Source organism: Rousettus aegyptiacus, unplaced genomic scaffold (genome assembly GCF_014176215.1).
Source record: "Rousettus aegyptiacus isolate mRouAeg1 unplaced genomic scaffold, mRouAeg1.p scaffold_m13_p_12, whole genome shotgun sequence".
NCBI lineage: Eukaryota > Metazoa > Chordata > Mammalia > Chiroptera > Pteropodidae > Rousettus > Rousettus aegyptiacus.
The window spans coordinates 41,569,394-41,582,643 of record NW_023416287.1 but is presented as its reverse complement, the minus strand read 5'-3'; the positions used below and the strand labels follow the sequence as shown (position 1 = coordinate 41,582,643).

General features: G+C 49.1%; 2 protein-coding genes across 3 annotated transcripts in view; one reads left to right on the top strand and one right to left on the bottom strand.

The window, feature by feature from the left end:
- Positions 1 to 3,681: 3,681 nt before the first annotated feature.
- On the bottom strand, positions 3,682 to 7,921 carry LOC107498631 (cystatin-C-like). The gene is made up of 3 exons (XM_016121968.2): positions 7,560 to 7,921; positions 4,810 to 4,923; positions 3,682 to 4,030 (listed from the first exon to the last, which is right to left on the bottom strand). The coding sequence occupies exons 1-3, from the start codon at positions 7,896 to 7,898 to the stop codon at positions 3,947 to 3,949; spliced, it is 537 nt and encodes a 178-aa protein (XP_015977454.1). The 5' UTR covers positions 7,899 to 7,921; the 3' UTR covers positions 3,682 to 3,946.
- Positions 7,922 to 7,928: 7 nt separating this feature from the next.
- Positions 7,929 to 13,250, top strand: part of LOC107498633 (cystatin 9 like) — a 29,816-nt gene continuing 24,494 nt past the window's right edge. Inside the window, exons 1-2 of one of the 2 annotated variants that reach the window (XM_036229757.1) lie at positions 7,929 to 9,503; positions 11,660 to 11,767. The gene's annotated coding sequence lies outside the window, so the exon portion shown is untranslated. Of the gene's footprint in view, positions 9,504 to 11,626; positions 11,768 to 13,250 lie in introns of those variants that run through there. The other variant, XM_016121969.2, reaches the window with a different exon arrangement.

Below are 13,250 nucleotides of genomic sequence, written 5' to 3'. Positions count from 1 at the left end.
TATCTCTGTATCTCTGTGTCCCAGTATGTGGTCAATCCTTGAGAATGTTCCATGTGCACTAGAGAAGAATGTATAAGCAGATGTTTTGGGATGAAAGGCTCTGTAAATGTCAATTATGTGCCATTTAAGGATGTTATTTCCATATTAAGTTTCTGTTCGAATGATCTGTCCATATCCAAAGGTGGGGTAGTTAGGTCCCCTACTATTCCTACTAACAGGAATAAAGAGTTTCTCTCTTTATTCCTGTTAGTAATTGCTTTACATATTTTGGGGTTCCCTGATTGGGAGCATAGATATTAATAAGTGTTATGTCTTCTTGGTGCATGATTCCCTTTATCATTGTGAAATGTTCCTTAGTATCTTTCTTTACATTTTTAGTTTGATGTTTATTCGTCCGATATTAGTACCACTACACCCGCTTTTCTCTGAATGCCATTTGCTTGAAATATCATTTTCCACCCTTTCACTTTGGGTCTATATTTATCTTTGGAGCTGAGATGTTTCTCCTGGAGGCAGCATATGGTTGGATTTTGTTTTTGGATCCATTCTGCAACTCCGTGCCTTTTTATTGGTGAGTTCGGTCCATTTACATGTAGGGTGATAATTGAAACATGAGGTCTTCTTATAGCCATTTTATCTCTTGCTTTCTGGTAGCTCTGTGTTTCCATTGCTTCCTTGTCTTTGTGTTTCTGTTTTCTTTATTTTGGTTGGCTTTTGTGGGTTTTCCCTCTGGTTATATTATATACTTCAGTTCTGAATCTTTGTGTGGTTACCATTACAAATATATAAAGGATAGTTATATATATATATATGTAGTCATCTATTTTTTCTGCATGTGCCTTATCTCCATTCCCCTTTGCAAATTTGGATCTTTGAATCCTCCCTTTTTCAGTCATTGTTGTCTCAATTTGTTCCTTGCTGAAGGTTCATTACTCTCTTGCTATAGCATATCTCTTATTATTATTTAAGCTTATAATGCCCTGTTCCTAGTAAGTGTGGCACACCTGTGCTTCTATCACCAGCCTTCCCAGGTCATACTGGAATTCTCACCCAGGCGATCTGGTTCCAGGATCCATGGGCTTCACAGCCTTCAATGTGTACCTGCACACACACACACACACACACACACACACGCACGCAGGCACGCACACGCGCGGGGCGTGTCACAGACATTACTGCTGTGTAACATGTCATCCTAACAATTGGAAGTGTGATACAACCACCATTTTCTCTTGCTCATGGTTTCGTGGACCAGCAATTTGGGAAAGGAGCAGCCTGGCAGTTCTTTGTTGGGGGCTCTCACATGACCGCAGTCAAATAACAGCGGGGCCGCAGTCACCTGAGAGATCAGTTGGGCTGGACGTCCATGGTAGCCCACTTGCCTGGCTGGCAGGTGATGCCGGTTTTGGCCAGGAACTCAGCTGGGACTGTCAAGCAGGCAAGTACAGGGGCCTCTCCAGCATGGTGGTCCTGGGAAGTGGGGCTCCTCATATAGACATAGTTTTTACCTGGGGCAAATGTCCAAGAGCTCGCCAGAAGCCCTGGGGCCTTCTCTGACCCCATCTTGCAGGTTGCAGGTCACTTCCTCTGCAGTTTCCAGTTGAAGCAATCACAAGCCCACCCAGAGTCAAGAGGCAGCTCACAGACCCCACCTCTCCACGCAAGGAGAGTGTGGGACCGTGTTTTAAAACACCTCAACATCTCATTAGATCAATGAAAAAAAATATCTAAAACCGATTGAGTGTTTATTCAGAGCCAGGCACTGTGCTAAACCTATTAATATGGATATTTTATATAAATTATACACTTATGCTTATGTTTAAAATAAATAATCACCGAAGTAAAACCAGGCAGTAAAAGTTGCAGGGCTGTGCTTCCCTACAAGATACACTGGTCTCGGAGTTGATCAGGTCAGAAAGCCTTCTGGGTCACATCGCCTCTGCATCCACAGGCTGACTGGTGATCGAAGAAGATGCACGAGGCTGTGTGGGAGGCGTAGGTGGACTGAGCTGTGTGCTCAGCCCCTTCCCTGCAATCCTCTCTCCCTACCCTCTCCCTGCCCCTCATCTCCCTATCTCCAACTTTCATGAGGAAAAGAAAATTGAATTGGACGTGCCCAAAAGTCATGGCTCAGCATTTCATTGCAGTGCCTGGATGCTGGTTGCTTGTGTAAAAATCAAGATATCTCTCCAAGGCAACCCTGTAAGGAGGCCTCCACCCCAGGTCACCACTTCTATCCAGACAGCTTGGCAACACCCTTCCCCAGACAGAAACATGTTATCCCCAAGTCCGGTCATACCTTCTCCCCTCCCCACCCCACCCACAGAGCCCAGACAAAAATCTCCCCAGTTCAAGGCCTGTGGGCAGTGCCTCACTTCTCTCTAATGCCAAAGCCCTTCCCTGAAATAAAGTCTGCCGTGAGCAGGCTCTGCCGCCAGCATGGAGATGAGACAAGGCTCAAACACTCGGAGCCGACTTGTCACCAGGGAGGCACGCTGGTGGGGGACGATCCCCACCCTCTTCCGCCTTTCTCGGTTCCAGCTTGGTAGGGTAAAGCAGTGGCACGTGGGGCGCTGGGCCCCAAAGCAGGGTGTGTGGGTCCCCTTTGCTATTTCTTGTTCCATGTTCCCAGCAGAGCCACATGAGCTTTAGCCACACAGACGTGAGTGGCAGAGTGTGCATAACTCACCCCAGCAGTATCATCCTGAGAAAGACCCCACTCCTACTCCCTACCCCAGAGGAAGCCATCACTGTGAGGACGGCACAGGGAGCACAATGCAGGCAGCAGGGCTGTGTTTAGTTGTCTTTTGTTTAGGACTGGATCTTTCCTATTTGGGGCACTTAAACATCCTCTATTCTGTGGAATGACGGTGACACGAAGCGGTGACATTCCCTATTAGTTAAGAAGTCTTCAGAACAAGAAGAAAGCCCACTGTATGTCAGTCCCGGTTACATTTTAAATTCCACATTTCTCACGTGAAGCTCTACACAGGGACTTGTATTCAGTGGGGGCCTCGAAAAGGGCTGGCAGGTATACATCCTTAAAATCCTTGTAGACCACAGCTCCCTAGGAACATATCAGAGAAGGTGCTGCGTTCACTCTTTTTCAAGACCGAAGCTGACCTTGACTGACTTTGATTTTGACTGGCAATTCCCCAATCAGTTACAAACACACACATATACTCTTAGTCTTGGACTCCTTGTTGGTGCCTAGTCTCTTGTGAGGAAAAGCAGACCTAAAGCATTATTTCTTTAGTCTCTAGGGAACCTGGATAATCACATCAGTCCCAGGGTCTGATCAGCTCAGCATACCTGGCTGAAACCTATGGTCTTGCAGAACCTTGCTGAGGGAGGCCCTGGGCTGTAAGGGTTCCATTTGAACCTTTCCTCTTGTCCAGCCCTTGCTCACTGACTTTTCAAATGCAGCAGCCCAGGACCCCTCCTCTTTCTTATCCAATTATCAGGAGCCACTACAGCCAAAGCCCTGGGTTTCCAGCCTCCCAAACTCCATCATCTGAAAAGGGGCAGCGCATTCCCCTGACATGCCTGCCGTGGCTCTGTGTGTCAGCTCTCGTCCCCTCTTCCTCCCTCCATCCAGAGCCAGCAGGATGAGGAGCTCTTCATAAAGTAACTGTCTAAACCCTTCAGGCACATCCCCAAAACAATGGACAACTCAAGGAGTAGCTATGTTACTTTTTATTGTGCAAAGTAGGAGCAAAACAGGTGCACCAGGGACGGGTACACCTGGAAAGCAATTAAAAGAAAGAAACAAGTTAGAGCCACTTAGCTGCTCAAGAAGCCTTCTCTACCTGTCTTCTGGAGCCAGCACACTGAGGGGACTCCACCGGGGTGGGGTCACCCATGTAAGGCTTAGGAGCTCTATGGGGTGGAGGGGCAGGGGTGCAAGTGAGAGGCAGTCAGGGTGGCCCAGCCTGTGACATGTCCTCTATGCATCCTGGCAGCTGGACTTCACCATGGAGCTCCTGCCCGTCCAGGGGACAGTGTATATTTGGAAAGAGCAGAGCGCCTTCTGCAAAAGGGAAGAGAGAGGGGTCGTCAGGTAGGGTTACAGTAAAAAAGGAAATTGTCCAACAGAGGATGGCAGATGTGCAGGTCAGCACTTGTGGTTGTTTGGTAGGACTCTCAGACGCTCTCCAACCCAGCCCCAGACCACTAACCAAGACTCAGCCATGCCCTCCCTATCACCCCTCCCATCACTCCAAGTCTAAGAGATGGCATCCTGCACCCCAAACCCCACAGGATTCTACACTATTGCGCCCCCAGCACAGCCCTTTAAGGAGCAGCCCATGCAAGGCCACACAGCCCCAGAGGGTGCGGGGCATGCCCCCAAGTTCCCTCCACCTCTAGTGGGCCAGCACTAAGACAGGTTCAGAGGGAAAGACCCAGATCTAAAACCCTCCTTAATGAGGCAGGCTGTGGGGGTTGGGGGATGACGAGAGGCTGAGAGCTTCCAAGAACCAGCGCTGCTGGTCACTGGAAAGTTTGATGTTTAGTGAGCAGGGCAGCACGGGAGGGTTTCTCCCCTTACAGGCCTCTAACTCCCTCTAATCTGTTCCAGCTGCTTCTTCCACAAAGCAGGCAATCCCCAAGCACATGGTGCCCCAATAACCCAGCTTAAACTATAAATTTAAATTAGGCACCCCCACACATGCACCCTTAACCCCCACACGTACCCGACACCCACACAACCCACTCATACCACAGCACTCGCATGTGACACACTCCCACAGGGACACCCCCACACCTCTGGCCTGCATGCTCGGTCCCTGGCCCACATTAGGCACATACCTTCCTCAGGCGTGGCTGGTCATGGAAGGGACAGCTGGCCAAGTTTGGCTGGGACTTGGTACACGTGGTTCGACCGATCTCCACATCCAAGAAGTAGTTCATGCCAGCCACGACCTATGCATGTGAAGAGTATGACTGGCTTTCAACACCTGCCCATGTCACAAAAGCACAGTACACCTTCCTGCTTTTGCGCCTGGGGCCATCATCCACTGGCTGGCACCCAGGTGGTACTGAGCCAACTTCCGACTGGTGTCCAAGGTGCTGTGCCCTAGGCCCAACTTGCAACTTGTTTACACAGCAGCTCCAACAAGGTGCATCATGCAGCCTAGCAGGAAGAGAGGCAGGAAAACGGAAGGTGGAAGCCAGACGCCAAAACTCCATTCCCTGGCCCGGGAGCTGAAGGTGCAGCTCTGGGGAGCCAGCCAGGGTGTCAGCAAATCAACTGTGCCAGCGCCAGGATCTGGGGCAAGGACTAAGACAAAGTGACAGCTCTGCCTGAGTCTGGGTTAGATATGCCTCAGGAAGACTAATGTGATGATGACCTTGAGGCTACAGTCTGGTGGGTGGTGTGAGGCCATACTGACTCTCATTCCGTGTAACCAGGTTTACTCATCCCCTGAGTGGTAGGAAATGAGATGCTTTTTACTCTCTCTCATTCGCATACACATACACACACGGACAGGGATGTTTGAGGTCAATAAAAGATGCCTTTAAGAGTGCCTTGTGATGGGAACATATCTAAAGTGTGTCAAACATGTGTCCTTTCCATTTGAAATTACAGAAGTGAAGGCTGTCCTCACAGAGGCACTCCTGAGACACACCTAATGAGAACTCGGAGAATCTTAGAATGAGGGGCCTGGACCAGGCTCTAGAATCTGCCTGGTGGATCCCAATCGAGGCCCCTGATTCCTCTGGTATCCGTTTTCCAGAAGTGCCGAGCTAGTGTCATACTGGAGAGGCGCAGGCTCGTGGGGACCTGGTGAGCAGGGAGCGCGCGTCCCATCCAAAGGGACAGTGCCAGCTGACCGCTGCAGGAGAAATGGGTCTGATCTTGACTCATTGTCTGAAATTTCAAGAGAAGGTAGAAACGAGGCCTAAATACAGGCATGCAGCACCACACTTTGTCGCTGTGTGGCTATGGTCTGCTCTCCAATGTGAAGCAGGCCAGCTGGTCTAAATCCTGCCCTTCCTTCAGGGACAAGCGCAAAGCCCAGTAGTCTTTCCCAAAGCTCCCCGCTTCCCCTTCTGGACTTGATTGCCCTCCTTGTCTGGTCTGGCCAGAGCTTCAGGGTGGGCTGGTAGAGGCAGCGTCAGGTGTGGTCCTCTCTACCCCAGCAGGCACTCAACTACCTCTGGCTGCTGGTGGTGGACACCCATTCCAAGGTGCAGAATGAAACTTCACAGCCTAGAGCATGCTCCATGGATGTGACCTGCAGAGGGAAGCAACGCTCCGAGGGCCTTTCCTCTAGGATCTCTAGGCAGGTCTGGATTCTTGTGCGAGACCCTCTGCGTGGCATCTGCCTGGCCACAGGCCAGATCCTGGACTCCTGTGTTTGCTGACTGACACCTTCGGGGTGACTAGGGAAGCAGTGAGGGCCCTACCTCAGGGAGGATGTTCGGAGTGCCTGCTGGCCCCAGATACCACTGCACATGGAGGACGTGGAGGTTGGTTTAGAGGCACCTGCTGAGAGACTGGAAGAACATGTCTCTTCTGCACGACCTGAATCTCATCTTGAGGAAACCTCAGGCCAACCCAAACTGAGCACCAGTCTACACAACACTGGCTGGACTCTTCACAAATGCCAAGGCCATCAAACAGATAGGCTGCTGCAGGGGAAAGGAGGGTGCAGGACAGTGGCTGGAGCGTTTGACCCTGGAGTGTTCTTGCCTATAAAGGATATTGGTGGGACAACGAAGGACATCTGAATAAGATCTGAGCATTAGATAAATGCGTCAGTGTTGTCTTGATTTTCAAAATTGCACTGTGATCATATAAGAAAATGCCCTTGTTTTTAGGAAATATATACTCCCTAATGGTTCAGAGAAATAAATGCACATACGTACCCATGCACACATGTGGGGTGGGGCGGGGAGGCGAGCAGACAAAGCAAACAGGACAAAATTTTAACGTTTGAGGAATCTGGATGAAGGATCTACAGGGATTCTATGTACTATTTTTACAACTGTCCTGTAAGTCTGAAATTATGTCAAAATGCAACGTTAAAAGGAAAAAACTGCTTACAGAATCATTCAGTGGGTGAAAGGGGCTAACTAGGTGTACGTTTTTTCCTTCGCATATGGCCCTTTAGTTCCCAGCTCACACTGAGCCCCCAGTCCCATTAGGCTGAGTGCGGGCTAGACAGGGCCCCTGACCCCAAGCCAAGTTCTTCTTGGAAGGCTGGTGCTTGAAAACAGAAACGAAGAGCAGGGTGGCAACCAGGAGTGCCCGGGACCCAGTGGCACTCCTGGTGACAAGTCCGCGAAGGGATGTGGGCGACAGGAAAGACCAGGGGAACTGCCGGGCTGAGAAACATGGGCGTGTCAGCGCCTAGGGCCCATCTGGAGAGCTTCCAGGGACTTGGAGGTTGATTCTCCAGCGAGTCCGGCAGGCAGCAGCGCGTCTGGCTACGTCACGGAATGCCACAGCCTCCCAGGCGCAGGTTCCGCCCTCCCGTGGTGCAGGCTCCCCCGTCGCGGTCGCGGTCGCCCTGCCTGCCCCGCTGCCCCGACCCCCGGTCCCAGGGACGCACCTGCTTGCGGGCACGCACCACCCGCATGGCGCGGCTGTGGAAGGCGTCGTTGCTCGCCTTGTTGTACTCGCTTAGGGCGAAGCTGAGTGCCTGCTGCACGCCCTCCTCGTTCACGTCCGCGTCCTCCAGGCCGCCCAGTAGGCGAGACTTGCTGGGGTTCGCGCTGGCCGCGGGGCTCACCGCCACAGCCAGGGCCAGAGCCAAAGTGGCCATCAGGAGCAGCGCGATTCGCGGGGATCTTGCCATGGTCGGCTCCGAGGGGACGCGAGGTGGAGCAATTTGAGAAGAGACGAGGGAAGCAAAGCAGACGCCTGGAGCAGCACTCACGGGCCTCGGCATTTATTCCCCAGGCGCGCCGGTCCTGCCTCCCTTCCCCTTGCCTCCTCCCCTGGCCCCTCCTCTTCCGCCCCGTCCCATTCCCCCACCCCCGCCTCACTTAGACCCGCCCATGCCCTGGGGCCCTATTCTTTTCCAGTCCTGTGGTCCAGCCTCTGCCGCCAGCCCTTTCCCACAACTCTTTGTTACCCACCCTCTCACCCAGCTCTACCCTCCCAGTCCCGGCCCTCCCGTTAAAAATCCCTCCCTTGCCCCCTACCTCCTTTCCTCATCGGAGTCTTGCTTCTCCTCCCAGTCCTGGCCCTCCTCATCAGTCTGGGTTTCTACCAGCCAACCCATTCCAGCTCCTCCCCACCAGCCCCAGACTTCCTGTAGTGTTTGCCCAAGCCCATGCTTACCCTGGTCTCAGAGGAGGTATCACCTCCCCCTCATCCCCCCTCCCACCTCCCTCCCCCCAAAACTTGTAACTTCTGAACTCTAAAGTCTTCTTTTATAAGGGAAAAAATTACTGTCTCGTCCTCTGAGCAGCTGATTGAATTCTAGGGATTTGCAGAGTAAGGTTAGGATTTCAAAGACTAGGGAAGACCCCATCTGCACCTTATACTGGAGAATTTCCTTGCCAAACATAAGCGAATAAATTAACTCCTATTTGCTGACAAGTTTGGGTTCTCTTTTCGCAACTCATTTATTCAACCAATAAACCTTTCTCGGGCTTCTCCTTGACCAGGAGGTGTAGGGTCTGCATGTAGGTGGGGAGTGGACTTGACATTGTAGAGGGGCTACCCTACAGAGCTGTAATGTGAACCCATGTGTAACTTTCCATTTTCTAGTAGACGCGTTAAAGAATGTAAAAAGAAATAGGTGACAGTGTGTTTAATATTTTTTATTTGATATATTAACCAAAAAAAAAAAAAAAAAAGGAAAAAAAATCAAGGTGAGAGGCACCAAGTATTGATTTGAGATCCAAAAGAATAACTATTCCAGAAGCACTGTTTTAGGCAGAAACCCAAATAGTGCTCCTAATAGGAGGTGAAGGCAAAGAGTATTTATAAGAACAGGAAGGAGGATAATTACTTGAATAGAAGGAAGAAATTTCTATGGGTGTTAACAAGCTAAGGAAGGCATTTCTACAGATGCAGATAAACTAACATAGTGATGCTTATTCTAAAGGATGCCTTTGATTTTCAGTTCTGCTTCCTTGTTTTGACCCCAAGAAAGAAAATACCTGCTAAGAGGGACTCTTTGCGCTTAATTGGACCCAATTCAAAACTGGAGTCTAGCAGCCATTATGGCAGAGGCCTGTCGTGCAAACTGCATATCAGAGAAAAGCCACAGGGTGAGCTCACAGCCTGTACACTGTTTCTGCATCATGAGTCAGCCTTTGTACAACAGAGTTCCTAGGATTGAAATTCAACCCATAGACCTGAGACTTTCCCTGTCCAACCGGAGCTGTGCAGAGACATCCTCATTTGTATCTTTACTGACCAATCAGAGCTGCTCCATTCTGACCAATCAGCGTGGTGCTATTTGTACCAACCCAACTCTGATGGTTCGGAGTCCTCATTTGTATAGCAATGGACCAACAGACCGACCAATCAGGGACTGGAGGTAGGCATTCTTCTCTATATAAGCCAGCTTCACCTCTGTCTCTGTGTAAGACACATTGAATTTTCACCTGAGAGTGTTTCCTCAGCTGGAGCTGTTAACGCTGGCGCATGAACACTTGGGCCGCCTCACCTGGGCCGCCTCACCTGAGTTGTTTCACAATTGTGCTGTTCCTCAGCTGTGCTGTATCACGATTGAGCTGTTTTCACTGACTAGAGTCACCCATTATGACACCCCAAATTGAGAATTCCTGTTGGCATAAAATTGGCATCGATGACGTTTGTTTGATATCTGTTAGCTTTGCAAACAGTTGTTTGGAATACAGTGCTGCCGTATAGGCCCATTCCAAATGTTATTTTGCCCAGTGTTAACATTCCAAAGATTTGAGGAGTAAGACCTTCAATGCAGTTTCTCTGGGATGGCAGCTTCGACACCATTTGAAGTGACTCGGTTTATATAAATTTTTACAAATCCTATATATCCAAAATATTATCGAAACATGTACAAGCCACTGTTAATAAGATATTTTTACATTCTTCTTTGTATGTGCTAAGTCTGTGGAATCCTGTGTGTGTATTCTACGCTTAGAGCAGTAGTCAATTCAGACTCTTCTCATTTCAAGCACCCTATGGCCCAGTATGGTTGGTGTCTGTAGTATTGGACAGCCCGTCTTTAGGTGGGGGGTGGGGGTGGGGGGGGTGGGGCGGGAGCCAAGAAATATCAAGGAGTGATAGGGGCTTTTTTTGAAGTAAAAGAGAAGCAGTGAAAGAGAGAGATGGGTACCACTGGATACAGGTGAGGGGAGCCTCTTTAAGAAGACAAACGTTTAAGCTAAAACCTAAAGGACAAGATGTCTTGCTGAGTCCAGGGAGAGAGAATTTCAGACAAAGAGAATGGGGCTGGGCTCAGCTCTCCAGGAACAGAAAGCCACTGGAGGGTGTTTAAGCAGGGGAGGGATATGGTCCAGAATTTCAGCCTAGCAGCTATGTGGATAATAAACTGTGGGTGAGGGCCCGGGAGCGAGGTGCAGGGAGACACCTACCAGGATGGTGCAGGGAAGGAAGGACGCAGTGAAGGGAGCAGGCAGCTGAGGGGATGTATGCCGAAGCACATGGGCTGCTCTTGCTTCTCCCCACAGGGAGCCATGTTACTGACTCTAGTCCTGCGTCCACTGCGTGGAAAACTTTCTTGATGTTTAACCACTCCTTGAATGAGATATGATACATATACAATAAAATACTTCATTTTGTGTGGCCAGACTGAGAAATTTTAGCAAACTTGTACCCCAGTATCACCACTCCATCAAGGTCTAGAACATTTTCATTACCCAGGCAAGTTGCCTCGTGCTTCTGCAGTCAGTTCTGTGGCCAGCCCTGGCTCCTGGCAACGCACACACTTGTCCCTGTAGACTCTGGTTTTTACCTGATCTTGCGCTCCCCATAAATGGAATCATGCAGTGTTAGTACATGTGTGTCTGGCTTATTTTGCTCAACGTCATTTTCGAGCTGCCCTACATTGTCGTGATAACCTAACATGGCTAAGACATAGGATCTGAGGTCCCTTGTAAACACCTTCTCTCCTTTTCCCCCTTCCCACTACTCAACTCAAGAGAGACATGAGGGTACTTTCACACCGCGTGCCAACATTTGCAAACCTCTTATGGCTCTGATAGGGATTGATGCCATAACATAACGAAACTGTGATACTCCCTGGAAAGCTTGTTGACAGTCCCCGTAGAAAGAGGCAAGACAGAGAATAGTGGTCTTAACTGTTTTGCGCTTAATGGAGGAAAAGAGAATCTTTTTAAAAAAGCTTTTTTTCTCAGGATTTACCAGGCCCTCATTGCTTTTTATTACAAGGTACCATTTATTTTCACAAGCAGCATAGTTCCTAGGGCAGCTTAGGTGTCTGAAGCAGCACAGCTAAGGTGGAGGGGGCAGGGAGAGGGCATCTAGGGACTCAGGCAGGAGTCTTGTGCAGCTGGGTGCTCTCTGTTCTCTCTGGGCCTCAGCCCTGGCCACAAGGAAAACAGGATGGCTCTGAGTTGGGTTGAGCAATCCCTTTGGCATCTCTTGGTGGTCAGAGTTTCCTCTTCAAATCCACAGTGTGGTTGCTGCTGTGACTTCTCTCTCAAGTGTTTCTGTAATCTTGGGTTCCAGTTCCTTTATCGACCTGCAACTGGACGGCAGAGAGATGATTGTTCCTGCCCAGGACAACATTAAAACATTTGCACCAGATTTTGAAGCTGGAATTCAGAGGCCACTCAGGTAAGCCCTGCCCTCTCCATGGTGCCCTCAGGACCCTGCCTCTCCCAACCCCCCAATTTCCGCCACTAGCAGAGGAGCTGAACCTAGTGACGTGGACCCGATGAAGCTTTAGTCTGGCTCCTCCAAATCTACTTCCTCACTAGGCCTAGGCCTTGGTCGTGTCCTGTCCTTGCCAGGCCTGCTAACCCTGTCTTGGTGAGAGTTCCCCCACCCTCCTATCTGGTCGAGTTCCTCATCCCTCACCTTTGATGTCTAAGTCTTTTAAAAGAGTCCTGTTAGGTTAGTCTAGCAAGACTATTCCTTGTCTTCTCCTAGTAATTTTGCATTTTCTGACTCCTCCTCCCTTGGCTCTAAATCCCCATTTGTCCTTGTTGTATTTAAAATTGAGCTCCTTTTCTCTCCTATTTCCATAGTCTTGATCTTTATTGTAATAGTTTTGAGTGAAGTCTCCTTCACCATTTTAACAAATGTCAGAAGAATATTTCTTCAACCCTGGATGCCAGCCAGACCTGTGCTCTGCCTATCCCAGCTTTTCCTGGAACGTGGTGACAATACTGCTGGCAAGTAGGAACCCAGAGGCCGGTGATACGTCAGGAGATCAGAGAAAGGGGAGAAGGCAGAGAGAGGCAGACAGTGAAGAAAGGGCACAGGGGAGTTGTGGGGGTGGTGGAGTGGGATGCTTTTCTCCTGTGACTTTACTATAAAAATTTTCAAATGTACATAAAGTTAGAAGAATTTTATAGCAAGCACCTATATACCCATCCCCTAGATTCTACCATTAATATTGTACTTTACTAGCTTCGTCACATCTATTCTCCCTTCTGTTCATCCATCAATCCATTTTTTAAATGCAGTTTAAAGTAAGTAAAAGACATCAGTATTCCTCACTCCGAAACACTTAAGCACGAGTAGTATCAACTAGAGTTTAATAATTATTTACAGCTTTTCCATTTGCTGTAAATTTACCCGTAGTGAAGCACATAGACCTCAGATGTGCATTCGCTTAATTCCGACAAATGCGTGCCCTGTGTAATCTAAATTCTTATCAGAGAGAGAACATGAGCATGACCCCAGAAAGTTCCCTATTTCCCTTCCCAGTCAATTTGAGTCCTCACCCCCAAAGACAACTACCGAGTTAATTTTTTCCCACTATAGATCAACTTTTACTATTCTAAGAAGTTTATATAAATGGTGTTCTACAGTATGTAGACTTCTCTGTGTGCCTTTTCTCACTCTGCTTGAAGTTTTTGAGGTTCATGCCTGTTGTTTAAGTTGTATGTTTATGTCATCCTCTGGTTGCCACAAGGAGCCTGGTCCTGAAGAGTCTCTGGGGGTTCTCAGGCTCTGGATTACACATAGGGTGTGCCATAATGAGGAGAGCAATACTTATTTACTCGAAATTTTTGCCACTACTTCTCTTCCCTTTTTTCTTTTAATGTAGAACAACTTCCTACCTCTCCCCTTCCCTGCTGCAACTCCTTTC

Coding starts and splice junctions, on each gene's coding strand:
- LOC107498631 (XM_016121968.2), bottom strand. CDS start 7,898: ATGCCGAGGCCCGTGAGTGCTGCTCCAGGCGTCTGCTTTGCTTCCCTC. Junction 4,924..7,559: donor TGGTGCGTGCCCGCAAGCAG/GTGCGTCCCTGG, acceptor TCACATGCATAG/GTCGTGGCTGGCATGAACTA. Junction 4,031..4,809: donor ACCAGCCACGCCTGAGGAAG/GTATGTGCCTAA, acceptor TCCCTTTTGCAG/AAGGCGCTCTGCTCTTTCCA.